Raw genomic sequence first — 27390 nt, 5'->3', positions numbered from 1 at the left:
ATCACTGACAAATTAAAACAGGAACTTATTATAAATGTATTTATACATGATAAATTTATTATACATTTTTAAGGTAATGGAAATGAAACAAACTTTGCTTTAAGCCGGAATTTGATGTGTAATCGCTGTAATTTTGGTTTACTTTTTTTGTTTCCATCAGCATGGTGGGGAGGATGTTCCTCTGTGTCCACCTCCACACTCAGGACTGCCCCGTGACCCGGGACGAGATGATGGCGGCCGTCAGCTGGATGTCCTCTGTGGTGACGCCTCTCAAGCCTCTGTGTGAATTCTCCACCGTAGAGGCGGCCATTAACGCCACCCTGAAGAGCAAGGACCAGCTCACTGCTGATCAGATGAAGACGAGGATGATGGAGGCATTTAGAGAGCAGTCAGTGAGAGCCAAAGGTAGAGGCTTAGTAAAATCAAACATTTTAGTTTCTTTGCCAAATTGTCTTCTTAGTGTGTACAGATACCTGATGTACATTATTATATACATGTATATATGTAATGTAGTGTACTTACTGTAGATATACATGCACAGTTAATTTACCATACTTTTAGATATACAAGTACATTTAATACATTACATTGTTGTAGACATGCTCAGCAACCTGAAGGTCCTACAGAAGACAGTGGATGTTATGGAGAGGGAACACATTTGTAAGCCGTCACTAGCCATGCACAACTGCTTCTTCAATCTCGAGAACGTAGCACAGTCCCAATTCTGTGGGTAAGAAACCATACATGAACATACACAATGTACTTACTTACTGATGTTATGATCACTGGATACCCACATCCAATGTGAAATTGAAGAAATTATATTTGTGATCGGGATCAAACCTTTTAGTGCTTCTTTTTGATTGAAATTTTCTTAAATTGATTATTAGGATCAAATTGATAAACAAGTATTTTTAAAATGCTGTTTCCTATTTCAGAGAAGCTAATAAAACCCACACCTGTATAGAAATAATAACTCGGGATTGTAACCCAATCCAAAGGGCACCTGTCAGCTACGTCTTTGCTGATGTTCTGTTACGGGACCCCAGGCGGTGCGGCATTCCCAAACCTAGAGACCCTGAGGTCGCTAGAGATCCCCTGTTTCAGCTGTCAGTTTGTGCATCCAGCTACAGTTTGGCTGTACAGAAGGCGTACTCTACCCCGCCCACCAAGAACCAGACCCTGGAGATGTGTGCAGCAGCAGTGGTACTGGACAGGTGTGTGTATTACACAGAAGTCACACCCTCTGCCAAGGTCATGGCAGGAAGCATGGGCATGCTGACTAAAGCTCTGATGGACGTGTCCTGTAACCGAGTTCCTATGGGTAAGTTGTGTTAATTTAGTATGTATGTATGTAATTGTATCAATTTCTTTCGGTTGAGATTAGCAGTTTTTAAATATCTCTCAAAACATTGTTCTTGTAAATAGTGAAGCTAGTTTTGTACTCTTTGGAATTCATTGATTGTACAGAATATGCAAACAGTTCATGAAGAATGTCCAAAAAAGTGTCTATACCATAACACCAGAGTGCAGCAGGATTTTGCCTTTGGCTCTAAGATACAAAAAGATAATTAAGTAGCATTCAGTTTTATGTGATGGTTTGTTTACTGTATTTTCAGACTGGACTGGTGTGGTTTGTGATGAGGACGATGTTGTCTGTAAAATAGCAAGGAACATGTCAAAACCAGTGGACTGGCAGGAACCGCCCCCAGGTCTGTTTCTAATCTGTAGATTCTTAATTGAATGTGAGGAATTAACATTTACATAAAATCATGAAAAGCAACCCTCACAGATTTTAAAATCATGCTTTTATTTTTCAGTTTTGAACTTTAGGAAATTATAACAAAAAATTGGTGCTTGCAATTTTACATTCTCGCGATTTGATACAAAACAGTTGAATCGCAGAATTAAGTACTCATGTAAAATAAGGAATTAACAGTTAGTAGTTTTTCTGTTTGACCAAAATTGAAGTCTATACTTGAATTTCAATTTTTGTTTACAGTTAGAACTGAATTATGGCATAACATTAAAGCATGATGATAAATGCTGTTCTAGATGAAGAGTTTTGTACATTGTTGCACAGAGAAGATGCATGGTCAAATTTCATGTTTATTGTGCTGTTTCAAGCCTGTTCTGGTTTGTTATAACATTAGTTGGGATGTTTCAGAGCCCAGTAGCTGTGAGTCTGCCCATGCTGCAACATGCATGGCTAACTACGTGATGAGACTGCTGACCTCCTCGTTCGCTCCTATAGGGGAACATGATGATATCTGCTGGTAAGCAATATGTATTGAGTATCTTTCTAGATACCCATTTCTTTAAATCTACATGTATATGAATATTTCAATTACTTTAAAACTGACCTCTCTTTAAGTTATAATTCATTATAAGCATGTTCACTGTAACAGTACTGTGTTTTACTTTTATTAATTTCTTTTTTCCCCACTTAAGCCAGAAAATGTGATGAGCTGAAGTAATGATATGTTCTGCTAATAAAGTATATAAATTAATTATATGAGACCCTAGTCTCACTCTGTCTGGGAGGGACTCTACATATATTGATTCTACAGTACAAAATACATTAGACTGGAGTGTTTGTCTATTTCAGGGAGAGGTTGTACATGGAGGAGTGTGTTGTCAGTAAGACAGCCACCTGTACCTACAACAGGAAGCAGACGTTCCTGTCAACTGTCGACTGGTTCAAGAACGTGACCGAGCCCAGCTGTTCTGTGGTGACCAGCCTTGAGATGCCCAACTGTTCCCTGGCCCACAGGTGTGTGGAGAGAGGCCTGCACTACCTGACCCAGAGAGAATCATACCAAGACATGGACCAGTTCTGCTGGTAAGACCCAATAGATGATTTGTTGTTGGTGTAATGGGATAAGAGAAATGATGACAAGATCATGATTTGAACTTGAGCCCCCTGAATCAGTAGTCAGGTTCAATACTTACCAACTGAGCTATCTGGCACCAGTGATCAAACTGGCCTGACCATCACAAATTCTGTGAATAATTGCTGTAATAGTTCCCAATTGCAGAAGAATGATATTCTTGATATCATATGGTTTAGTTTATCCATTGGCAAATAAATTTTAGGTATAGATCTACACAAATTCCTTGACTTCATTGGTATTAATTAATAAAGTATATGATAGTTATGTATAAAATAGTAAAGTATGATCACAGATGATATGGTCTATATATTTTTAAAACTGCCCTGTAGGGGAGCCTCAAAGATTGCCCAGTGCATTGAACAGCATGCACCTAACTGCACACACCAAGAAATGATGAACGTGAGGGAGGGAGTAGAGATCATGGGCAATGTGACCCACTTCTACTGTCCCCACCTGGATGCCATGATGTGTCCCCTAACCAAGATGGCAGGCACCACTCCTGGAGCCACCTGTCAGATCAACAACATGAGGATGTGTGTGAGCAGGTTCTACGAGCTGACCATGGAAAACTCGGCCATGACTGAACAGAAGTACTGTGGGTCAGTAGCTGTGAACACTTACTGGATTATTGTTTTATAATTATAGCAATATCTCAACACTAAACAAGTTCTGAAGGCAAATAATTAACAAACACTGGAATCTATGAACTGAACTGTACATGTAGTATGCCAATCTCAGATACATGTATCTTGAAATAGAACCAGTGTATCAAAATGTCAACATGGATGAGAAAAATACAATACTATAAACATTACTATTTTAATTTTGATAAAATACTGACTGCCGTATATTTTTACAGACTGGTAACTGACACCATCAACTGTGTAATGAGGAACTCCAGTAATTGTCATCCTGCTTCTGTCCATGAGATCCAGGGGCTGCTGCGGCCGGGCATGCTCATTGCTAACTACAACTGCTCAGTACTGGCTCAGGTCTACGATTCCTATACTGTGTGTCCTATCATAGGAAACTGCTCCATTGCCATGGCAATGGAGAAAATTACGGACGCTGTTGCTCAGTCTACAACAATGACTGGTTCCCAATGCGGGTAAGACAGATCTTATGTAAAGAGATGAATTAATGTAGATGAGATGAAAAAATGATTTACTGTAATGATTGAGTGTAATGTAAAACATGCCAATATGGAAGTGCCAGGAACGGGCAATTGTGTTTTGTTTCAAGCATAGTTTGTTTCATCTGTCAAGTTTTCGACATGTAAGAAAGTCACGGTGAATGAAAACAATTTCGTTGCATGTGTCAATTCATTATAAGCCTGTTTGTATAACCATGTTTCAGTGTATTTTGTAAAATATCAATTACGAACGAAACAATAATTAAATGGTTTAACGTGTTCAAACACCATGGTGGTGTAAAGATTCTGCCGTATGAGTTTATAATTTTTGTTTGTATATAACTCTACAGCATATTTTCTGTAATTGTAGTTTGTTTAATTCCGTTCAAAATGAGCTGTCCAGGCAGACCTGTTTCCCACTAGAGACCTCCATCATCAACAAAGGTCTGCTTCAGTTCGCTGATTACCTTACCAGACACTTCAACTGCCAAAGGCAAACCACAGGGCTGTATCAAGCCTCGGGGGTGACCTTTGACAATAGCGACCTGGCCAAATGTTCCGATGAAATGGGAGTGAGCTTAGGAAGCGCCCTCACCAGTCCAAAGTATGGAGTGTGGGATATCTGTGCATCAGCTCAGAGGTATCACAGCTGCCTGAAGTCTTTGTTCAGCAAGGCCAAGAGCACCCGAGAAAAGTTTATCATGATGACCATGAAGAAATCATACATGGATATTGAGGGCTTTGTGAACGGAACATGTGCTAAATTAAGTAAGTTATGATGATAAATGTTAATCAACTTTTATATGTTAATTGGAGGAATTTGATGTTAGGTAGTGTACATAAGATATACTTGTGGGTTATAACACTGAATACTTTCGATGTTTTACATTTTGGTCTCTTTTAGATATGACCAGACTCACACCCTTATCTGCTAATGCTGCTGATGGTGAGTTAAATACTTTTATCTTTATTGCAATTCCTGTATTATTCTAAATGAATGGAAAGATAATACATCTTTGTTCAATTTATAAACACATTACAGCGAATTACAGAATACCGGTAGAGTTTTCAATAGCTTGTTGGATTGCTCAATAGGGTATTCAATTTGGTCAGCAAGGTATCACATTAGGTTTAAATCTAGGTCATGTGATTACTCAGGTATGACAGCGATAAAGTGAGTTAATCTAGTAAACATTTGCACATTTGGGCCTTTTTTGTTTCTCCCTGTTGTCCTACATTACTGCTATAAAAGTCTAAACTAATTAAGCAGTCACAGCACAAAAATACTCTTAGTGCTGTATGTTGCACCAGGAATTGTGGAACCAAAATGTCTAATGATTTTTTGCAGGAAAAAAATATCTCCGTAATTCTTAAAGTTATGCTTTTCTCTTTTGTTTGTTTCTTCAGAAATGTCTTTTGAATTACATTTTTTGAAAAACAAAATTCAAATTACTCCAAGCAGAATTGATGCTCTATAGAATCCAGTGCTGTTCAGGTGAACATTCTGTTTAAAGGTCTATGAATAGAATAGCTAACAATAGGAGAGAGTGTTCTAGAGGTTTTCTTTGTGCCAAATGAATTGGTTGCGTGCAAAATAACAATCTACACTTCGGTAACCACAGGACCTAGATTTAAACCTGATGTGATACCTTGCTGACCAAATTGAATACCTTATTGAGCAATCCAACAAGCTATTGAAAACTCTACCGGTATTCTGTAATTCGCTGTAATACTTTTTTAGATGCAAGTATGTATTGAAATTATATTATTAAATGTAAATTTTTATTGTAATTTGATAAGATATTGGTTTGTATTTGCAGAACCTGAAACATGTGCTAAGGACTTGGCGGTGGGCTGTGTATTGTCCTTCTCAATGCAGGCGATGCACATCGGCCAGCTAAGACCTGCAGACACCGAGGCTTTGTGCAGGTTAGTAAATGGTGGCGGTCAATACAAATCCTGTCAAACCTCCTGATATAGTGTCAAATTTATACCATTTGACTCTCAGGAAAAGATGAATTACACAGTATTTTTCATTCTGTGTGTTTTTCAGGTATCGAATGGGTTATTATCAGTGCATGAAGAATGCTTCAGCCACATGCTCGTATGGATTCACCTCACAGTTGCAGACCATGTTCGAATTGTCCAACTCCATGCTGATGCACTCCGAACAGTGTCCAGATGATGTCAGGGAACAGAACCAGCGCATGTATGAGGAGATGTATATGGACATGATGTATGGGGAGGCCAGGAACGACCTCTCTATCAAGCTTGTGATGGGAATGATTGCCGAGAGGGTGCATAGCAAACAGGGCTCTGATGGAGAGAGGGAAGAAATGGACAAAGAGGAAAATGATATGATGAAGGATAAAGATGAGAAGGATGATAATGAGAAGGATGAAATGGAAAAGGATGAAATGATGAAAGACGATGATGATGAAACTTACAAAGAGAGGTAACATAAGCAATGTCTTTGGTATGACATTGTTTAGAAATAATCGAACATTTCAAAGAGCTTGACTTGGTTTTTTCCTTCAATATAATTATATGTATATTAAGACTTGAATTTTATTTAATGAAAGAATGATGGATGAACCTGCTATGGAAGATATGGATGAGATGACAGAGGATTGTAATCCAAGACATGCATCCTGGTGTATGATGCATTTCTCCTACTCTATCCTCCAGATCAACAAGTCCAACATCATGCATATTTGCAAGTAAGTTAAACTTTGTAAAATAAAAGTAGAAAATATAATTTAAGACTATTGATTCTTAGTAATTAAGGTTTTATATGGTATTCATTTCTTGACTTGTGTAAATGATGTAAGTCCTGCTTTGTTTCTTTGTACTTACTTAAATTGTTTGACTTGTGTTTGCAGAGAGTTGAAATATGCCAGTCCATGTGTTTGGAAAAATGTCAAGGGATGCAGCCCCACAGTACAGTTCATGGCAATGGATACGATCAAACAGGTGATGCATTATGGGAAGGGAATGTGCAAGATGGCTCTCTACAGAATGTCAATGTCAGAGGAGATGTCAGACAAAGAGAAGGAAGAGGTCAGAGAAATGATGATGTCCCAGGGCATGCTGGAAAATATGATGGAAGACATGGAAGAAAAGAGGGAAGACTCTGAAGAAGACTCAATGAGGAGAGACATGATGGAAGACAATATGGATGACATGCAGAAAGCAAAGATGGAAATGGAGAAGATGCATGCTGAGATGAAGAAGATGTTTGAGAGCTCTGATTATGTTTCTGAGATACAGAAGAGGGTGAGGGACTTTATGTCTGAGGGAGGAGCCATTAGAGAGAACATGGATGCCCTGATGAAGCTCATGAGTGTGGCCCCTGAAGATGGATTCTGCGTGGACCAGGCCAAATACCGTGAGTTTGGTCGCTGTGATCCGGCAACTGCCATGGAGTGCATGCTAAGTATGGACAGGGAACTCTTAGACCCAATGTCGACTAGGGATCGACTCTGTCTGTAAGTGGACAAGGCAGTGTTTTATTGAAGTCTTTCTTGCATGTTTCATTTGGTCAGATGTGATGTTCTTGCTCATATCTACTCAAATCCAAGTCTGAGAATTTTTCAAAATAGCCAATATAAGAATAAAAATGATTCATCAGTTTATTGATTTTGGTGATTATCAATATTAAGAAATGAATTGCATTTCAAAGTGAAAAAATCTATTGTCAATTTTTTTGGTAAATACCACTGGTAGAGTAGAATAAGATATCAATGATATTATATGATATGTATTGGCCAAAAAATCAATGTGCAATGAATTATTATGTAGAGGAGGTTTTGGAACTTAAATGTGTAGTCAAATTATGAATTGTCAATAAATTTTCTTTTTCAGAAAACACCATGTTGCTGTCCGTTGCTATGCAGCCATGTCAGTTGGTTGTGATCATATGACCAGCTCCATGCTGGGCAGCAATTTGGCGTTGATGATGTACAAGGTGGGTGACAAATGTGAGACAACATACACTTCACCTTGTCCCAAGATGGAGAACGCAAAGTGTGAAATGAAAGAGGCAGAAGAGTGTTTGGAAGATCTCCATCAAGTAGTGTTGGCGGGTCGTCACTTCTTGCCATCCTCAGCCACCAAGATGTGCATGTATGTAACTAGTTTAAAATTCAATTTCTGCAAAATATATTGAACATGCTTAATATAGTATGTTTGCAGCAGACATTTTAGAAAGAGAAAATTTGGAGAAGTCCATAAAATCAGAAGTTATTTTATTTCAATTTTACATTAATTGACTTATTTCAGGGTTGCTACAAAGACAAGAAAATGCTTAATGGACAAGCTAGCTCACTGTGATGTGAAGACTAGCTATGGTTTCCATGATGCTCTGAGACCAATGATGGAAACGTTGGATAATGTTTGTAACAGCATGCCAGCCCTTGGTTGTGTCACTTCCTTCCTCTGGAAGACAGCCTCCTCAGTGCTCCTGACCGCTGATCTAGCCAAGGTGGGCTCTGTGGTACAGACCATGAAATTCTACAGGGACCAGAATATGAGTATTCCTGATGCAATGAATGAAAGGTTGCAGAAGGAGATGGAAGATAAACTGAATGGATCCAGAAGCGAGGCGATGACAATGTTCGCTGGATGGCTTGGAAGAGTGGTCGGTAAAGCTCCAGAGTGCAAGAAGGAAGATGAAGGCAATCATGGAATGGAAGATGTGCTTATGGGTGTTTCAGGGTTGATCAAGCTCACCATGATGGAAGGAGGTTTAGTTGCTCCAGACATGGCATTCGTTGAACACATGGAAATGATGATCAGTATGGATGACAAGGACAGCGTAATGAGGATGGCCATTGAAGTCATCAACAAAACTCTAGTGGAGCACAAGATGCATCTCAATCACTCTCTTCTGATAAGGACAGCTGTCAAAGAAGTAATCCAGATGGGAGACAGTACAAAAATGCTGCAGTTCTTCTATGCCAAGATGACCAAGGCCATGTTAAAGAAAACCATGGAGAAGATGGGACTGAAAATGAAGATGGATGAAGAAGCTGAGGAAGAAATGGACATGGAAATGCAGAGATGGATGATTGCAGAATTGGGAGAAAAAGTACGTGAGATGATGCCCAACATGACGAAGATGGTCTCGCCTGACTATACTATTTCTTACTTGTCTAAGTCAATGGAAGCAATGAAGATGAAGAAATGGGCTTCCTGTGCCGAGCTTGCAGAGACAGCGAACTGTCTGCAGCAGCATGCTCAAATGATCCCATCCGAGTCCCAAGCCACGCTCAACGTGACCATGAGTGCACTGTTTGCAGTCGTCAAAGAAATCTGTGAACGTAAGCAGCATATCCATTCTTTACAAACAGCAAAAAATAATCTATGGTAAACCATGAATGAATGCCAATGATATTTGTTTTTTCTTGATAGCTTCCAAATGCTTCCAATGTAATGGGATGACAAAGAATGAGGAATGTAACCAACAGGGGATTGCCAGCTGTGAGCCTGGACAAGGGTGTACCACCACCATCATCCAGGGAAAGATCTACAAGGGCTGTTCCTATCCCGCTGATGACTACAAGGATGACACCATGAACTTCATGACCTGCTACGGAAGCTGGTGTAACCAGCCTTTGATGACCACACACAAAGGTAAGGATGGATATTGATGGAAATTTTTGTACACTTTGTTTACTAGGTATTCTATGGCTTTCATCAAACATTGGCTTTTGAATATGTGAATTTTTCAGAAAAAGATCCAAGGTGTCAGCCATACACAGCCATTCAGTGTGGCATGGACCTGGTGCCCAGTCTGGTTTTGAACAGGATGCCCAATCTTAGGTAAGTTTCTGACTAGTGAGAGTTATATGATAGTTTAGGATCTCCTTAGTACTTTATTGTCTATAAAATTATGTTGATTAACACTCTGATGGCAATGATTTATTTCTAATTCTAATTGATTTGTGATGAGCATTAAGAAGGACATATCTTACAGTATTGGCATTTTAGTCTATGGAATTATGCGATTTAACATGCTGATTGCAATATCTATCTTGTCTACTAAATAATAATGATAAACATTAAGAGGGACGTATTGTTCTTTATGTGATCTTACTCTTTGATTCCTACCCTTATAAAATGATGATGGTCATTAACACAGGGATGTGTATAAGGCTGCATGGTGTATGGACCAGCACACTTCCCACTGTATGTACAGACACAACCAGGCTTCCGGTCAACTTGGACAGATCATAAAGCGGACCGCTCTAGAGGGCGCTTGTGCCGGTGACGAGTCTCAGTATGAGTGTGGACTACGCAGTGTAATGGCTCTGGCCACGGCCATCAACAAACCAACAGTGTCACGGGCAGCTATCTGCTAGTGAGTGTTCCTTATGTACATATTGTTTGCTCGTTGTTAATTAATGTGCACTAGTCTCATATTATTATATTCAAGTAATCCCATAAAGAGAACATAAATTGTGATATCTTGATACAGGGTTTGCATTTGTATAATGTTTCCAAATACTATGTAAGGTTTTTTTTATATGAAAAAGTGGAAATGGGGTCAATATTCTGTTAAAAAAAGAAGAGAAATATCTATTTAGGATTAATTTTTTTATTTTGTTTACAATTATCATCCAAATTTATTTCTAACAAAACATTTATATAGTCATACTTTTAAAGTTTTTCTTTTTAAACCAATTAAATTATATCCTTTTAAAGGATAATTATTATTTTTAAACCTTACAATATCTGCAAGAAAATTTCTGCTTATAAAGTTATTCTTTAGATATTCCAAGCTCAAAGGTATTAAATTGTTAAGAAGATGATTTTCAGAATCTTCTGTTTTCTTACATGGAATATTTTCTTTACACAGTGAACTGAATGCCACTCTGGCTATGATCAGGACAGCCCAAGCTTACAACAGGTGCGGTGAATACGACTCCATTGCCGTGTACGAGGGACTGAAAACCATCATGCAGACCCTGGGCTACGATTACTGCCCCGGGATGATGGCCCGAGATAACGCAACCTGTGAGAGGATGAGCCAGATGATGTATGGAGATCAGAAGGAGGCGCAGTGTGAGGTGGAAGATGTGGCCGAGTGTGTGCAGGATCATCAGATGTTATACAGCCTGGTGATGATGTCAGACATGGAGAAAATGAAAGCAGCCAAGGAGGCTAGGCCCAGGGATTATGATCAAGTGTGCATGTAAGTCTTCTGAGATGAGTTAAAGAAAGCTGAAAAAATTTCACTCTATTGAGCATGTAAAGCTTATTCATTGCAAGTTCTCTCTGTCATGATGAAATTCTTTTGGGATAGATAGGGTTTTTCCCCTTATAATTATGTGTTTGTACAGGTACAACCACAAGCATTGCTTTATACGTTTCTATTTAAAAATATAAAGTTTCATTATATTTTTAATATCACCAACTTAATCCATGTATTGTGTTACTTAACAGGGAGTTGTTCTTGGCCTCACAGTGTATAGCCTCCAAGGTCCGGGGCTGCAGTCAGCCCCTACAGAACCAGGTGATGACCAATGTGACTAAGAAGCTTGGGTTCTTCATCAGACACTGCCCCATCTCCAACATGATGCATGAGATGTGTAGCCCCAACCCCCATACAATGCCAGTCTGCGATATTGAGTATGCCAACATGGCTTGTCTTAGGAGGTTTGATGTGGAAAGTGATATCTGCAAGTAAGTATTTACCAGGTGTACTTTATATGTAATGTGGTAGAGGAAAAACTTGATATTCAAAAAAGATATTGTGCCACAGTCTGTCAGATTATATAATTATGTAGATAATGTCTTCAAAAATAAAATGTTGCCCACATATTAACAAATACATGTATTTTATGTGCAAAAAGAGCTTAACTCGTAGCTTTAGTCATAATGAATAAATATGTAAATGAAGACATAAAAGTTGTTTATAGAACATTGTCAGGTACATGTAAATAAAAATTTACATTGTCTTTAGTTACAATATTGCACTGATATCTCTTATTATACAGAGTGAACAGTACTCACCTGAAGACGACCCTAGAGTGCCTGTACAATCACACCACCGGTTGTTCAGCGGTCCAAGGCCTACCTGTGTTCAACAAGATGTTTGACATCATTGCCACCATGACCATGAAATGTTCTGTCCTCACCAAAGTCGTCCAAAATGACCAGGTACTGAACTAGTGGGACACCATTATCAATACCATATTTACGCCAGAACTCTATTCCTCACTTTTTTGACTGTTTTGTATCGAATTGCAACTGATAAACTTTCAAAGATCTTAAAGTCTGCGAAGGGTGCTTCTTTTACATGGATATTAATTTCTTATGTTTTATAAGGAATTTACAGTACTTTGCAAAGATTTCTGGTGGTTTCCCTTATCTTGAAATTGATATAATTTCATATTAGGAGTAATACTTGAAAATCCTATTCACCATAGCATGGAATGATTTCTGATAATATTTATTATTGTGAGAATAATGTTTTTAGTTTTTGTAAAACTCTCTATTGTAGGCAATGTACAGGATGGCTAAGGAAATGATAGCCAAGATGGTGATGGAGTACAATGTGATGATACCCGGGGACAGTATGAGGGACACCAAGCCAATGTCGGGGGTCCTGGAGGCCATGTTAATGTCTAAGTATGTACAGAAGACCAACAACCTCACCGGGGAAGTCGTGTTTGCCAGTATGTCACCCATGTTGATGAATGTCACTCTTACAATGGAAAGTGCAGCACAGTAAGTCTCCCATCTGTAAAAAGTGTGGCTTTATTCTATAGAGTTATGAGATACAATAAATATGAAATAACCTTTGCAACATTTTACATGTGAATCTTGTACACAGATTTGAAATAAAGCAGAAGTGTAGCATGTACTTTATCATGAAGTCTTGCATGTCTATTTACTATTAAAAATGTAATTTCAGGATGGCTTTGTTTGGAGATGAGACCAAAGGAGTAGCCGCCTGTCTACTGGACCATGAAGCCAGTTTCCGTCGGGCACTGATGTACCCCGACTGGTTTGGACTATTACACTGTGAGTCTCTGGCTGAGTACCAGGCCTGTCTGTCTCGCCAAAGCCTCTCCCCCGTGGCTCAGATCAACGTCATGAACTCGCTTAACGAGGTGAACCAGTTCATGGACATGGCATGCAAGGACTACTCCACACAGGTGATGTGGAAGGGATGGATGCTATGGAATATGACCCAGAGTATGGCCAAGATGCCAGTGTACAAACAGTTGGAGGAGCTGTCGAAGCACATGGCCAACGGTACACAGAAAGAAATGAACCTGACAGCTCACCAGGTGGCCAGCATGCTGAACGCCAGCATTGAGGCTGTGGTTGATCGCATGCTGCATGGTGAGTTCTAGTTTCTATGTAACTATTATTCAAATTATTGGTATTTGTTGGGTCTCAATTTTAGTTCATTTTGTGGGTGTCCTATTACCCATGAATGAACATCCCCAATGAATAGTATAAAAAGTGTCAATTCACAGAAATAGACCAAGGAGGAAATAAATGCTTCAAGTTTTTATCCAGTCAAAAAAAATGCATAAATGAATAAATGATTAACTAGAGGATACCAAGGGGTCTTTTATGCTGCAAATCTGATTTATTAGGGTTTTCACTGTTGTTTCTAGGAGGAAATGAGACTTGTGATATTTATGCAATTGCCACTAAAATCTCTGAATTCTCTGTACAACTTCTTGGTCCATTCACACCAAGGTCACAGTATCCTCTCCTGTGCGAGTAAGTTGCAATTTTAATTTAGTTTCTTCTTTGTAAGTATTAATTTGCAAAACTTGGAGTATATTTTACATACATATCCTAACTTTTAGATGAAAAATGAAAGATTTTTCAATGATAATTAAAGATTTTTCAACGATAATTAAAGATAATAAATATTTGATATGGATTGCGCCAGTTTGAAAATTCAGAATGTTTGTTGGTTGGAATGAATGGATTTACTGTTTTCCAGTATGTTAAACAACTCTGTTGTTCCGGAGTTGGAGCTTCTGATGAGCAGGTGCTCTCCCAGTCACCAAGGACTGTACAGGGCCATCCTAGGAGTCATAGTCAATCAGACCAACCCGATCTGTCACCAGCCGGCCATGAACAATGTCAGACCCCTGCCAACCTGTCAGGTGGATCAGGCCTTCGCCTGTTATCTAGGAGTATTCCCCTACCTCAGTGGTGTCAATGCTCCACAGGATAAACTATGCAGGTAGGGTAATGCCTAAAAGGTGGGGATATTTCATGGCAGAAAGAGTTGCAGAAATGCCACTTGTCTCTGTAAACTCTTTTATCAGTCAAAAATATATTAGCTGGTTATTTTGTTCAATCGGAAATTTCAAAGGAAACTTCCAATTGAAAGTACATGTGTGTAGTAATTTAGTGATTGTTAAAAGTTTATGGTTGGGATGATTTCAGAGCTTACCACTACGCGATGGACTGTGCAGAGAGACACACAGCTTGGTGTAGCTCGGACCAGAAACAGGGCCTGACCTACATTCAGGATTATGTCCAGAGTGTGGTCGGGGAGACCTGCCCCTTTGTCCAAGCTCTCAAGAAATGCTACACTGGCATCAGTAACAATAATGAATGTAATATCAGGAAGGCTAAGGAGTGTATCTCTGTTCTGGGAGACTACAGTAGAGGAGTCACCAAACAAACCTGCAGGTAAAGTAAAGTGAAACATGCATTCACCTAAATATGTCATGTTTAGTTTTTGAAATGTGTAATCTTTCTGTTCAGATATTTCCATCGCTCTTAGTCAATGAACGGTGATGACTACATGAATAAATTATATTATTGATTTTGTACAAAAGATCAGAGTTTGAAAATAAGTTATCCACTACTTCTGTATTTGAAAAAAGAGTTAAACTTAACATATTCTTTTTTTTGGCAGCAAACTTCCCCAGATGATGCAGTGCTTCAGCAGTCAAACAGCGGGCTGTTCATCGTCTGAGACTCACGATGCCGCCTCCTACATAGAGGTCCTGATGCCCGTGTACAAGGTCTTCCCCGTCTGTTACAGTCAGGACGTGGCCACTGAACTCTATCAATCATGCCAGGCCCCGCCCACTTGTTCACTGAAGGAGGCCGGACTATGTTACGCTTCTTTACTGAACAAGATGACTTGCAGGTATGGTGTAAAATTGTTTCGTATTCATTGAATATTATTTGCTGTCAGTTTAGAAAACATGAAAACACTTTTTATTTCAAAAATTAGCGAAATTGCTAATGTAATTATACATTATTGATGCGTTTTCCTATAGATACTTTAATATCTGACATAGTAAGTGTTGAAACATTGCATGATTATATAATGTTTTAAACTTCATATATGTGTTTACTGTAGAAGCACATATATTCGTTGGGTTAAAACTTCGTTGTTTTTAAACCAATTAAAATTTCGTTCAGATTTAGTTTTGTCATATCGTAATCTCTAAAATGTATTACATATCAACTCTGTATTTATAAATACTTGGGTTAAACAATCGTCATGGATTTAATTTTGTTGATAAATACTCCCAACAAAAACAATGAAATTTAATCCCCAATGAATATTTCTGCTTCTACATTATACATCTATATACTTTTATGGAGTTGCATGTTACAAAGTTGCATATTTGAGCACAAAGATGTTCTATGATTTCTCAATACATGTAATGTATGTTCATGCATGAATTTAATATAGGTTTGTGGCATGACTTCTATGGACTGTTAAAGGATAATTTTTTTTAGAGGAAATAAACTTGTAAATGAGTAATTGGAAAAATTTCAGCTAATTATTTAAGCCAAAAAATGATTGATTCACTCATACATTACTTTGCACAGTTCTATTAAAAAATAAGTTATTTAAGGAAAATAATCTCTCATTTCAGAACAATGCTCCTTTATATTCTTATTAACCTATTGATCACATATGCATTAAGTTTTTAGAATACCATGCTGCAATAGAATGATAGATATATTACATTATTCATATTGCTTACTGATAAATAAGCATGGTTAATATTACAAATAAAAATATACATGTATCTATGGTTGATGTGTTCGCAGTGACCAAGAGGCCAATAGCATCAGAAGCTGTGCCACCAGCCATCTCCGCGGCTGTAACCTGATTCAGCTTGAGATATTCGACTCTCAGTTATGGCTGGGCCGACAACGTATGCCCTCTTGTAAGGCCTATACCTTGGACAGCTCTCTCTACCCTCTCTCCATGACCGCCGAGGCTCAGGGCTTCAACCAGTGTAAGGACACTTTCCTCCAGAATATCACCTCTGCCCTGGAAACTGGCAGTAACAATGTTGAGAAAGTCTGCTTTAGTGTGCTGATGATGTATGAGTGTCTGATGTACAACCAGCCTCAGGATGCCCGGGATTTCCTGACCGCGATGTATGGAAACTCTTTCCTCGTAACCAGTACCCTCACCCAGCAGATCTGTATGGAGGTGTATCAAGGAAAGGCCCCCCCTGAGCAATATTCTAGTAAGCTGAGAAAATCTTGGTTCTTGTTCATCTTGTAGCTAAATAATCAAGATTTAATGTGCCATCAAATAAAAACATGTACTTTTATGTCTTTAGAGTAGCAAGGTTTCTTAATTATCATTTCATTCTTGTACAATACTTTTTAAAGTAAACCTAAAACCTTATTAATTGACATATAGTTGAACTTTGATATCTCGAACACTGATATCTTGAATGCATTGGATATGTTGAAGTCATTTGTATATTTCAATCACTTATTTTACCTTCAATATCTCCAATACTCAGACATCTCAAAGTTTTTGAACAGTCCCATCTAGTTTGAGATAGCAAATTTTGACTGTATGTAGCAAATATTGGTTAATCGTACTAGAAGATACTTGCAGCAATATTTGTCATGCAAACTTACATGGAAACTTGTGAAAATGTTGTGTATGCATATGTATTAGATGCAAAATGTCAAAGGTTTGTATTGATTCATACACTCCTAAAATGCTTGGGTTTGAATTATGAATTGGCTGATGTTGTAGGTGCTGACTCATCCTGCGACACTGTGGCAGCGGCTCAGTGTTTGGCCACTTACTCCGTACCAGTCATGTTCTCTGCCAGCCTGAACAGAGACGACAAGACAGCGTTCTGCTCGTAAGTAGCAATTTATTACTGAAGGCTTATTCCTTGTTAGTAGGTCCCTATAGGATTCCAACCAATACTGGTAGACTGACAGATTTCTAAACTAGAAGTTTTAGAATTTTTAGAATTCGGAAAATGTTTTCTTGTTTTTAGCTTGAACATTAACTACTAGGTAATTTTAAGTTCAGTGTGTCGGTATTTGTCCATGTACGCATATAAAAAGAATTTTTAGGAAATTGCTAATGCTAGAAAATACTAATTTCTTACTCATCATTGAATGCATGTAAATGTTTTTTGCTGCAGTGACGGGGCCTTCCAAACATGTTTGTCTGTGGTGAAATCCACCCTGGCTGGATGTACTCATGCAGAAACGGAGCAGCTGAGTGCTTACCATAGCTATCTGGAGACCATCAGGGAGTTCTCTGGAGTGTGCGAGGGCCACTTTGCCGCTTGTGTTCCAATGGACGCAATGACTTGCAGCATGGAAACATCCGAGAAAATGAAGACCATGATGGCTAGAAACATGACTCGTGATCAAGAGAGAAATCTTTACTGCAGGTAATGATCAAAGTTTTTCATATTTCTCAATTTTCTCAAAAGTTTACAATATTTTCAGTATTTCATTTAAATTTTTTTTGTTGTGAGTTAAAGTTAATGGAATGATGTTACTTTTGACAAGAGAATTGTAGGCTCCCTGCAATTTTTTATTCAAAATTTTTACAGGAAATCTGGCTGTAGTTTATTTATCAATACTTTAAAAACCTGGATATATAGAAATAAATGTATCTTCTGTATTTTACTTCTTTTGTTTTATAGTCATTTTGAATCCACAATGAATTGCGTAAGATCCACAATGTTTGGATGTGCCAAGGAGATTAAGATGGAGGTTCGTAGCGCCACCGAGGAAGGATTCTGTATTGCTAGCGACATTCTGAAGTCATGTGACATCCTTGAAATGGAGGAACCTAAGATGGACTTACCAAGCTGTATGAATGACAAACAGAAGATGTCTTGTAACATGACGGCAGCCTATGGATGTCTGAAGCATCTGTACTGGGAGTTTGAAAATCCTTTTGTTGATTGTAATACAATGCATGAGTAAGTATGATACATAATTAAATCAATATTATCAGAGAATAAAAAAATAATTATTGTAATTAAAAGTACAAGAATGTAGAAAAATTGCTTTTAATGATTTGCTTTGATTATTAACTTGAAGAGATATTGAAGTCAGTTTGTTACAGATGATAGACAGAGTAATGATGAAAATTAATTTTACACTTATTCAAAGTACATCGATAAAGATTGCCTTTTAATTACTTTCTTGAATTATTTATTTGAAGAGACTGTTTTATGCTGCTGTTCTGATAAAATGCTATCTTTAAAGTCACTTAATTTGATTTTTTTATTCACTATTTATTTTAGACCATACACACATGCCATGCAGTGCTACATTGAGAACATTGGTAACTGCTCCATGGGACAAATGATGGTGGCCAACAAGATGATGGGTATGATACACCAGCAGGTGGGCAATATCTGTCCCATGATTCCTGGCCACGCCTGCCGTGAACCACCGAGCTGCGAGGCTGATGAGGCGCATTACTGCATTGAATCATTGGATCTCTTGTTAACCAAAGGAGGAGACATGGAAAATAATCACATGTGCCTGTAGGTCTTGATTGTATTTTTATGTTTTGAAACTCTTTATGTTCTAAAGTTAAAGACTTGCTGAAAAGAACGAGTCTTATTCTGCCCAATTTAGTCTGAATATTTAAGAATGATTCAAAAGCAAATTTTAACATATTATTAGCGTAATAGTCATGAAAAAATGAAATATTTTTTTAAAAGGGCTGTGGAAATGACAGAGGCTTGTGTGTACGACAAGACCCGCCACTGCTCTATGTTCAGTAAGGGGGCACTTGATATGGCTCTGACAGAGGTCAAGGACAAAGCAGCCATCTCCAGGAGGTTACAGTGCTCCAATAACCTTGACATGTGCATGAGCAAGTTCTACTACTCTTCTCTTGGAGTCCTACAAGGAGAAATCATGATGGCTAATTTATCTAAGTTACGGGACCACGTTACATCACAGGTAAGGTTAAGGAGTGGTGATTTAGTCAATATTACATGTACTAAAATGTTTTAGCACTTTTGAATTTTATGACATATAAATAGAAATATACATGATTGTACAATAATTAAATATTGATGTATACTATGAAAGAGATAACAAGTATGAAATTCAAATGATGAGAGTAATCTTCATTTGCTTTACACATAAAGTTCAATTAAATTTAAAAAGAAACTTGAGTGGATTGAAATTATATCCGTTTGATGGATTAAATTCTCCATTCTATTTGATTGTAATTCCTTCCCCCTTTGATTGTTGAACTTTGTTCGGGTTCCCTACATTGTGTACTATTCTTTCTTGCAGATGATGTTTGACATGACCATGGGCATAGACCCCATGATGAAGATGAGACAGTGGAACATGTCCCTGGACAATGTGTCCTCCTCCATCATCCACATGATGGCTAAAGAAACCAAAATGTACATGGATGCGATGATGAAGGACGGCATGAGCAGCGAGGAGAAGATGATCGCCTTTGACATGCACGTATTAGAGCTGATGACTCGAGGCATCAAGAGCCACCAAGATAAGTACCTGAAGGTCAAAACCATGCAGTGTGCTGGAGCCACACAGGCCTTCACTTGTGTCGTCAATGAACTGCAGAGGTCAACTGGTCTCCATAGTGATGCTGTGGGCTTTATCGCTAGTGTTGGATCCAATCTTTACGTTGTTGTCAGTGACATGTGTACGAAGGAGAGAGCCTGTGATCTGGTGCAGGGTGAGTAGTTACCCCTGACAGGTACCTGTCAAGGATTTGTGGGCTATTCTTTGTAACTTTACACTTAAAACATGTAAGCATTCTAATGCTTTAACATCATTTCAACATATATTGGGTAAGACTATTGAACTGTTAGATATGTCTAATACATATGGTGTATCGATTAATAAGATGAATACTAATTAGATTTTCAGTGCTTTATATTACATTCACTTGCAAAGAGGTTATTCTATTTATAATCTGATTGCCCTCAAATTGAATGTGAAATAAATACCAGTCGGACTTTATTATGAAATTCTCCCTATGTTGTTTCAGAGCCAAGCACCTGTCAGATCCTGCCAGCAGCCACTCTCATCATGCACCAGGCCGGGGCAGTCAGAGACATGAATACGTTCTGTGGGTAAGCCTTGGAGTTGCTTATTGAATTTTTATTTAGATGATGAGAAATGAAAACAAAGCCGCCTGTCTTTTCCAACTTTCTTAAGGGTTTTTTTTTTGTTTGAAATGTCAGGTTATTAAGTTACACACTGTCAAAATTTACAAATTCATATTGCATTCAGAATGAATGTAGTGTTAGAACAGTAACAGATTACAATGGAAGTTTATCTGTATTCTTCAATTTCTTTCTGATTTTCATTTTCACAGCATGCTACCCCACACCATAGAGAATGTGACAGCCTTGATCCAGGGCTGTATGGATGAGGACATGGCACGTCATCTACAGCATGCCGTGACGGATATGAAGCAGGCCAAGGACACGATGTGTAGGTCACAACAACAGTGTCAACTCACCGCTGCCAAGAAGTGTGTGTCCGAATTCCAGGCCAATCCTACCTGCAGGTCTGTTGTCATGTTCTATCCCACAACAGGCGTTAGCTAACCAGTAATCTGTGTCTAATGAGGACTCAAATTTGATGTCTTTTTTATTCTTAATGGCAATCCATGTTTAAATCTTGACGTGTTTTTTTTTTAAATGTAGCTCCTATGAGAGTTCCTTGCAATGTGTCACAGCCAACCTGAAGTCCTGTGATTCGGAGACAATTCGTCAAGTTGAATTGGATTTACAGGTAGCCTATGCAAAGATTGCAGCCGGCTGTGTTCCGATGCCTGATCTAGTGGTAAGCATACTGTGCTTTTAATAATCAAATATCTATATTCATATTTTGAGCTCTGTTAATATTATAATGCATTTTGAATTATTGCATATCTTCCAAGGTGTATAAGATTTTGAGTAAATGGCTGTGATACTGCTTGTTGTCAAATATTAATTATGGATAATATCAGCAATTTTTTTCCTATTGTAGTCGAGCATAAGTTCAAGGTCTACCGTACGTCTGGTTGAAGGAGGGTCAGAACAGATGCTAAATCTGAGACTCTCAGAGTCTCCAAGTGACCAATGTGGGTCGGGAAAAACGTGTCAGGTCAAGGTCAAAGTTCAACTCAACAGTGACCCCATCTCCACACCAAAGTAGGTCATCAGATTGTAGATGATAGGAGTTTAATTATGATAAAAAATTGAACTGTTTTGAGGAATGCAAAAGATATGCATAAATTTGATGAATTATATACTATTTTGTGAATATGATAGGCAAATCCTCTTGTTTACCTACAGATGCATTGGCTCTCAGAAGCACATTCCTCAGGTTGTTGTCCACAAGGATTCGTCTGTTGACGATCCATGCTCCTTTACCTTCACCGCTGACAACTGGGAGAGAGGGACGGGTATACCTCTGGTTGCCAGCAGTGACATGCTGTACGACAAGGTACAGGACGTCAACCTGAGCATGGTGGTCGAGAAGTACATGGACGATCAGCTGGTTCACACCCGCCAAATGTCAGACATAAAGGTACGCCAGACAGACTTAATGGAATGATAAAAGAGGGATAAGAGAGAGTTTTGTTAATGGAGACTACTTTGATTTACTTTATACTTTCAATTGGTGCTTAAGGAATTGCACAGACATTTTGTATGAATGTGATAGAATGTAAATGAAATGAAATGTATAGGTAAAGTAATATGATTGAAATAATACACCTGTGATTTACCTTTCACTGATATAACACACCTGTAATTTACATTACAGCTGGTGGCAGCGGACACAGATCAGCCAGCCTTCTGTTCCGCCTTTGATTCCTATATTCTGACCTTTGATGGAAAGTAAGCATAGGCTAAACTGAATACATACCATCAACTTTAATGATTTTCATTATTCAGTAACATTGTGTTGGGTTTCACATTCATTTAATACTTTGTGTGATAAATTCTTTCTAATATCTTGTTACTTTGTTTTTATAATGGAATAATTGAAAGATTTTTATGTGGTTCATTACAGAACAATGAAGAACAGATATCAAGGGGAGTTCACTCTATACAAACACAGCACCATGCCATTTGAGGTATAAAAAACATGCTTAGATTAGAAGTATATTCAGCTTATTGAATCTTTAAAGGTTACAGATCATGAAAACAGAGTCAATTTTTGTAGGAAACACAATACATTCATGATCCATAAGTAAATATTAAAATACATGTAAAAATATCTCAAATATTGTTTTAGGTACATGTACTGAACCAGGCGTAAAAGTCTATTTTTAAAGGGGTTACATGTACAATATGTTATTCATTATAAATATTGTAATACATGTATTACATATACTGTTTTATGTTTTATAGAGGGATTACATGTACAATATGTTATTGATTGTAGATATTGTAATACATGTATTACAAATTCTGTTTCAGGTGCATGTACTGAACCAGGCCTGCGGCTCACGGGCACGAACCTGTACTTGTGCAGCCATGGTGAAGTCCGAGGACGACGTATTAGTGGTCGATGTGTGCAACAAGGTGGGTGGGTCCCCAGGGGAACAACCGGTCCGACTGTACAGGAATGGGAACCTGACAGAGGGAACCAAGATCTACCAGGACAACGACGGAAAACTCATCACTGTAAGTCTCGCTGTAAAGGTCACAAATGTCTCTATATATACAGATTAGCTGTAAACAGATAACTGTAAGTCTCGCATCACTGTAAAGGTCAAGACTGTCTCTATAAACAGATTAGCTGTAAACAGCTGTGTTGCTGTAAGTCTTGTATCACTGTAAAGGTCAAGACTGTCTCTATAAACAGATTAGCTGTAAACAGTTAACTGTATCTGATTCACTGAAAGTCTCGCATCACTGTAAAGGTCAAGACTGTCTCTGTAAACTGATTAGCTGTAAGTCTTTTATCCCTGTAAAGGTCAAGACTGTCTTTTTAAATGGATTAGCTGTAAACAGTTAACTGTATCACTGTAAGTCTTGCATCGCTGTAAAGGTCATGACTGTCTCTATAAATGGATTAGCTGTAAACAGTTAACTGTATCACTGTAAGTCTGGCATCACAGTGACTGTAAAGGTCAAAAATGTCTCTATAAACAGATTAAATGTAAACATCACTTATATTTTTCAGTCAACTGTATCACTGTTAATGTAACTTCTGATTCTATTGAATATTCATACTGTATATTCCTTATTTACTCGAGTTCTTAATTTCTTGATTGAACCTTTGTGATCAAATCATGAGAATAAGAAATTGTGAACACCAAATTTTTTATCACAGTTTTTATATGTAGTTTACATATGTCTGAAAAATAATAGCAAGATTTTAAAATTTACGATAATTATGTGCTGCTCGCGATTTTACGCGCCAGATATTTATTCCTCGTGGTTAATTAGGAATCTACAGTAGCAAATCAAATGATTGGAGCAGAGAATGTTGTTAATTTGAATTCAGTGGAATATATTGGATCAGTAGGATTGGTATTCCTAATGGTTTGTCATAAAGATTAATATTACATATATATATATACTGATATATTTTACAGGTGGAGCTTCCTACTGCTGGATTCGTGATGATACAGACGGAGAAGAACAACAGACTGAGTGTGTTTGTGGTCCCGTCATCACTGGACTGGCTCAGATCGGAAGGTGTGTTGATGCTGGTGATAGTTAATAGGATCTGTTCATCAAATCAGTTTGAAAGCTTATTTTATGCAGTGATGTCAGAGATTAAGATCAGAGGTGTGTTCAGCAGCTAGAGAGAGCGCTCGCCAAAATTTGTGGTGTGGGTATAGGGAATTTTGATGAGCACTCTGTCTGTTGAACACATCTCTGAAGTTTTGTCTCTTACATATTTCTGTAAAAACTGTAATGTGTATATGCATGATTTAAATGTACGGTACTGAGTTGAAAAATGCATACCCGAATTGAAACTAATGAAGTTCTAAATAAATTAGATGCACTGTATTGAATAGTTTTATACATTTCAACTGTGATTTGTAACTCAAAAAATGTTACTAGAATTAAATTAAACATAAAGAATCTTGATCCTTTCAGTCAGTTAAATTTATCAATATGGCCTTCAATGTGGTTTGTAGGTTTGTGTGGTGTGTATGATGGCAACAAGAACAATGATATGGCTATGCCAGTGACAGGAAATCAGGCCGGCAAAGTGGCTCATTTCATCAAAGGATGGAGGTAAGTGACACTCGTACATACTGTATACAACTTGGGACTAATGCTTAGCTAAATTTTTATCTGTAATGGGGATATATTTTCTGAATTTTAAGATAATAATCCTGGTTTTAAAAATGCTAAAAAAAAATTAATCTCTTCAAAATTGAGGAGATAGACACTAAAACTATAACCATATTTCTTTTGCCATTATTTTAAACAGGTTAAATTTCCACAGGTAAAATGTTATAATTCTTTTGTTCTCTTTTTTTAGAAATAAGGCAGGAGACAGCTTGTATGTGGGAGCATCAGCTGATCCATCATACCAGCCCCCAGTGTACTGTACCTGTAGTGGGGACAGCAGCCTGGTCCAGAACCACTGCCAACCCATGCTCATATCCAACACCTGCCCTCTCAACGCAGGTAAAGTCTCACCTGTGTAACAGACTAGTACCCATTTTAAACAGGAAGCATAGTTTCAAGTTTATAATTCTTGAATTTTTTATGAGTTGCTTTTAATTTTAAACTTAATCAAAACAGTCATCATTGATCAGTGAACTTAAAAACATATTTCTCTGTGGTTATATGCTTTTTCTTACACTTCAGTTGAGATGATTAATCATGCTATATTGATAATGCCATATATTGACCTATGACCTATGATTGACAGACAGTATTTTTTCTAGGGAAAGACGTTACCGCTGAGCTGGTAAAGCTTTCTATGGCTGCTGACAACAGGAGAACCAAGAGAGCTGTGACCAGTCCATGGGAAGGACTGTCTGGTATTGACACAAGCTATGACCCTCAGGTAAGTACCGGTACAGTTAAAATTGGTACTGGGTCAAACCAGGCAGCTAATATTTGGAATGTGCTTTAAGTAGAAATTTTCTAAGATGGTGGTTGGGATAATTGGAGTTGGAGGTTAAGGGTTTTATTTCAGTACAAAGTTATTGGCTTGACATGTTTAGAAATTTATTATGTAACAAATTTTAAAGTCCAAAGTGAGTCTTTTTTGGTTACATGGTATATGTTTTGTAGGACACGGAACTTGTGGTATCTGCCTCGGGTAACTGGACCCTGGTGACGGCCGGACAGTACTGTGACAGTGTGATGTCATCAAGCTCTATCATGGACAAGTGTCAGACACTGGTGGGCACCAGTTTCACCGAGGCCATCACGGACATCTGTGTCCAAACTGTACTGGTGAGTGTATCAAACTGCCATATAACAAATTCTATAAAATTCTATTGTTATAAGTACAATTAGTGATAAAACATATCAGTTATAATTGTTAAGGGAAAAGCATGATAAGTATAGGTCAGAATAAAAAACCTTGGCGAATTGGTCAAGTTTAAATTTCACCCATATACAGTTAAACACGCTTGTAACGAAGTAGCAGGAACGGTCAATTTCGCTTCGTTATAAGCATGATTTGTTATATCTGTCAAGTTTATGACGTAATAAAGCCATCGGGAATGGAAATCACTTTGCTGTAAACGTCAATTCATCAGAAGTTTGTTCACTATAAATATGTTTTACTGTACTGTAAACATATTTTTTTCCTCTTTTTCAGACAAATGATGGAACTGCTGGTTTGTCTGTGGATGAAATTATCAAGATTCAGTGTGAGGCTCAGCTAGACAAGATGGCACCAGTCAGTAGCACAGACCCCTCCTTCCAGACCCTCTCTACTGAAATCATGTCCCTGGTCTGTCCCAATGACTGCAATAACCATGGCCAGTGTAGAGAAGGTAGGGGCCAAGTCAAAGCATTGCATCAGTCAACTCACTGTAATAAAGTTAAAGACTCTTATCTGCCCTTACCAGCAGTGAAACCAACAAAACCCCCCATGATTTTTTGTAATTCGCATGCTGCCTTTAATGTTTATTAAGTGACGAAGAACCCTATTGCATTTTTTCTGAGATAGTGAATTATATGAATAGATTGATGCTTAGCCTCCTGTAACAGTCATGTTAATTTCCTGCAGGCAAGTGCATCTGTTTCCAAGGCTACATCGGAGCCGACTGTTCCATTCAGGAGTCAGTAGCGCCCTCTATCAGCAGCCTGGAGGCCGACGGTCTGTGTTCTCTACAGAGTGGAGGCTGCTCCACGGTGCTGGTGTCTGGTGGTCCATTCGCTGAGAGCGAGTCCCCTAGGTGTCACTACCAGGCCACAGAGGTATTATCACTCGTCATAATTATAGCAGAAAACTGTCTTTATGAAGCATCTGTACAATAGTTATGTTAGTCAAAATGGCAAATCTTAGGTGTTCAGAAAGTATGCTTTTCATTTTAAGTTTTTGAGTTTATTTGGATTTAGAATATTTGCTAATTATATTTTTGTTTGTGTGTGATGTTAGGCATGTTTTCCATATATTTTTAATTCAAAGTGTATTGTACAAAAATATTAAATAAAATATTTGATTTTTTTTCTAGTAATGAAAAATAGTCTAGTAAATTTTTGTGTTTTCCATCAGATGACCACATCTGGGTTCAGAACCACAGGGAGTGTCATAAACTCCAATGCACAGTTCATGACGTCCACCCTGCTGGTTTGTACCATCCCTGACTCTCTGCTGGCAGCTACTGGTGCCGCTGTCTCTGCTGTCAGTCTGTCTGTCAGTAACAATGGACAGGCTGTCAGTCAGTCCAAGCTCTTCATCGCCTACCATCCTATGTGTTACAGCTGTGACAGCACCGGACAGTGTACAAGTCTGGTGAGCTCTTACAAATATTAGAGAAATACGTGTATCTTTATGATTTATAAACACGCTCATATATGTGTAACTGTAATAAATATATGCATGGAATATTATATGTATGGGGAAATGAAACGTTTACTCTCTGTTGTAGAAATGTATGAACCATATATGAATGTATATTTATACGGTATACATGTAGAA

At 38.0% G+C, this 27390-nt stretch overlaps 1 protein-coding gene across 2 annotated transcripts in view; it reads left to right on the top strand.

Moving 5' to 3' along the window:
- LOC105332452 (uncharacterized) overlaps positions 1 to 27390 on the top strand; it is a 62826-nt gene that overhangs the window by 31577 nt on the left and 3859 nt on the right. For both annotated transcript variants that reach the window (XM_066069464.1, XM_066069463.1), the window contains exons 47-97: positions 161 to 405; positions 598 to 730; positions 939 to 1324; positions 1620 to 1712; positions 2168 to 2276; positions 2609 to 2842; positions 3224 to 3493; positions 3754 to 4002; positions 4397 to 4794; positions 4931 to 4972; positions 5847 to 5955; positions 6080 to 6481; positions 6609 to 6746; positions 6909 to 7514; positions 7891 to 8151; positions 8308 to 9347; positions 9439 to 9660; positions 9759 to 9849; positions 10169 to 10387; positions 10886 to 11221; positions 11473 to 11712; positions 12027 to 12189; positions 12533 to 12759; positions 12947 to 13380; positions 13662 to 13770; positions 14000 to 14245; positions 14452 to 14700; positions 14930 to 15166; positions 16087 to 16514; positions 17042 to 17153; positions 17445 to 17699; positions 17958 to 18239; positions 18567 to 18812; positions 18993 to 19236; positions 19579 to 19993; positions 20309 to 20393; positions 20639 to 20833; positions 20973 to 21111; positions 21298 to 21461; positions 21606 to 21840; positions 22078 to 22151; positions 22327 to 22390; positions 22737 to 22943; positions 23861 to 23963; positions 24413 to 24512; positions 24763 to 24911; positions 25175 to 25296; positions 25527 to 25691; positions 26062 to 26239; positions 26476 to 26666; positions 26965 to 27204. In XM_066069464.1, coding sequence (XP_065925536.1) covers positions 161 to 405; positions 598 to 730; positions 939 to 1324; positions 1620 to 1712; positions 2168 to 2276; positions 2609 to 2842; positions 3224 to 3493; positions 3754 to 4002; positions 4397 to 4794; positions 4931 to 4972; positions 5847 to 5955; positions 6080 to 6481; positions 6609 to 6746; positions 6909 to 7514; positions 7891 to 8151; positions 8308 to 9347; positions 9439 to 9660; positions 9759 to 9849; positions 10169 to 10387; positions 10886 to 11221; positions 11473 to 11712; positions 12027 to 12189; positions 12533 to 12759; positions 12947 to 13380; positions 13662 to 13770; positions 14000 to 14245; positions 14452 to 14700; positions 14930 to 15166; positions 16087 to 16514; positions 17042 to 17153; positions 17445 to 17699; positions 17958 to 18239; positions 18567 to 18812; positions 18993 to 19236; positions 19579 to 19993; positions 20309 to 20393; positions 20639 to 20833; positions 20973 to 21111; positions 21298 to 21461; positions 21606 to 21840; positions 22078 to 22151; positions 22327 to 22390; positions 22737 to 22943; positions 23861 to 23963; positions 24413 to 24512; positions 24763 to 24911; positions 25175 to 25296; positions 25527 to 25691; positions 26062 to 26239; positions 26476 to 26666; positions 26965 to 27204 — 11881 coding nt within the window. The remainder of the gene's footprint in view (positions 1 to 160; positions 406 to 597; positions 731 to 938; positions 1325 to 1619; positions 1713 to 2167; positions 2277 to 2608; positions 2843 to 3223; positions 3494 to 3753; positions 4003 to 4396; positions 4795 to 4930; positions 4973 to 5846; positions 5956 to 6079; positions 6482 to 6608; positions 6747 to 6908; positions 7515 to 7890; positions 8152 to 8307; positions 9348 to 9438; positions 9661 to 9758; positions 9850 to 10168; positions 10388 to 10885; positions 11222 to 11472; positions 11713 to 12026; positions 12190 to 12532; positions 12760 to 12946; positions 13381 to 13661; positions 13771 to 13999; positions 14246 to 14451; positions 14701 to 14929; positions 15167 to 16086; positions 16515 to 17041; positions 17154 to 17444; positions 17700 to 17957; positions 18240 to 18566; positions 18813 to 18992; positions 19237 to 19578; positions 19994 to 20308; positions 20394 to 20638; positions 20834 to 20972; positions 21112 to 21297; positions 21462 to 21605; positions 21841 to 22077; positions 22152 to 22326; positions 22391 to 22736; positions 22944 to 23860; positions 23964 to 24412; positions 24513 to 24762; positions 24912 to 25174; positions 25297 to 25526; positions 25692 to 26061; positions 26240 to 26475; positions 26667 to 26964; positions 27205 to 27390) is intronic.

The sequence above is a fragment of the Magallana gigas genome, chromosome 8, assembly GCF_963853765.1.
Source record: "Magallana gigas chromosome 8, xbMagGiga1.1, whole genome shotgun sequence".
Classification (NCBI taxonomy): Eukaryota; Metazoa; Mollusca; class Bivalvia; order Ostreida; family Ostreidae; genus Magallana; species Magallana gigas.
Note: the sequence above shows the minus strand (reverse complement) of the source record. Positions and strands in the feature narration are given on the sequence as shown.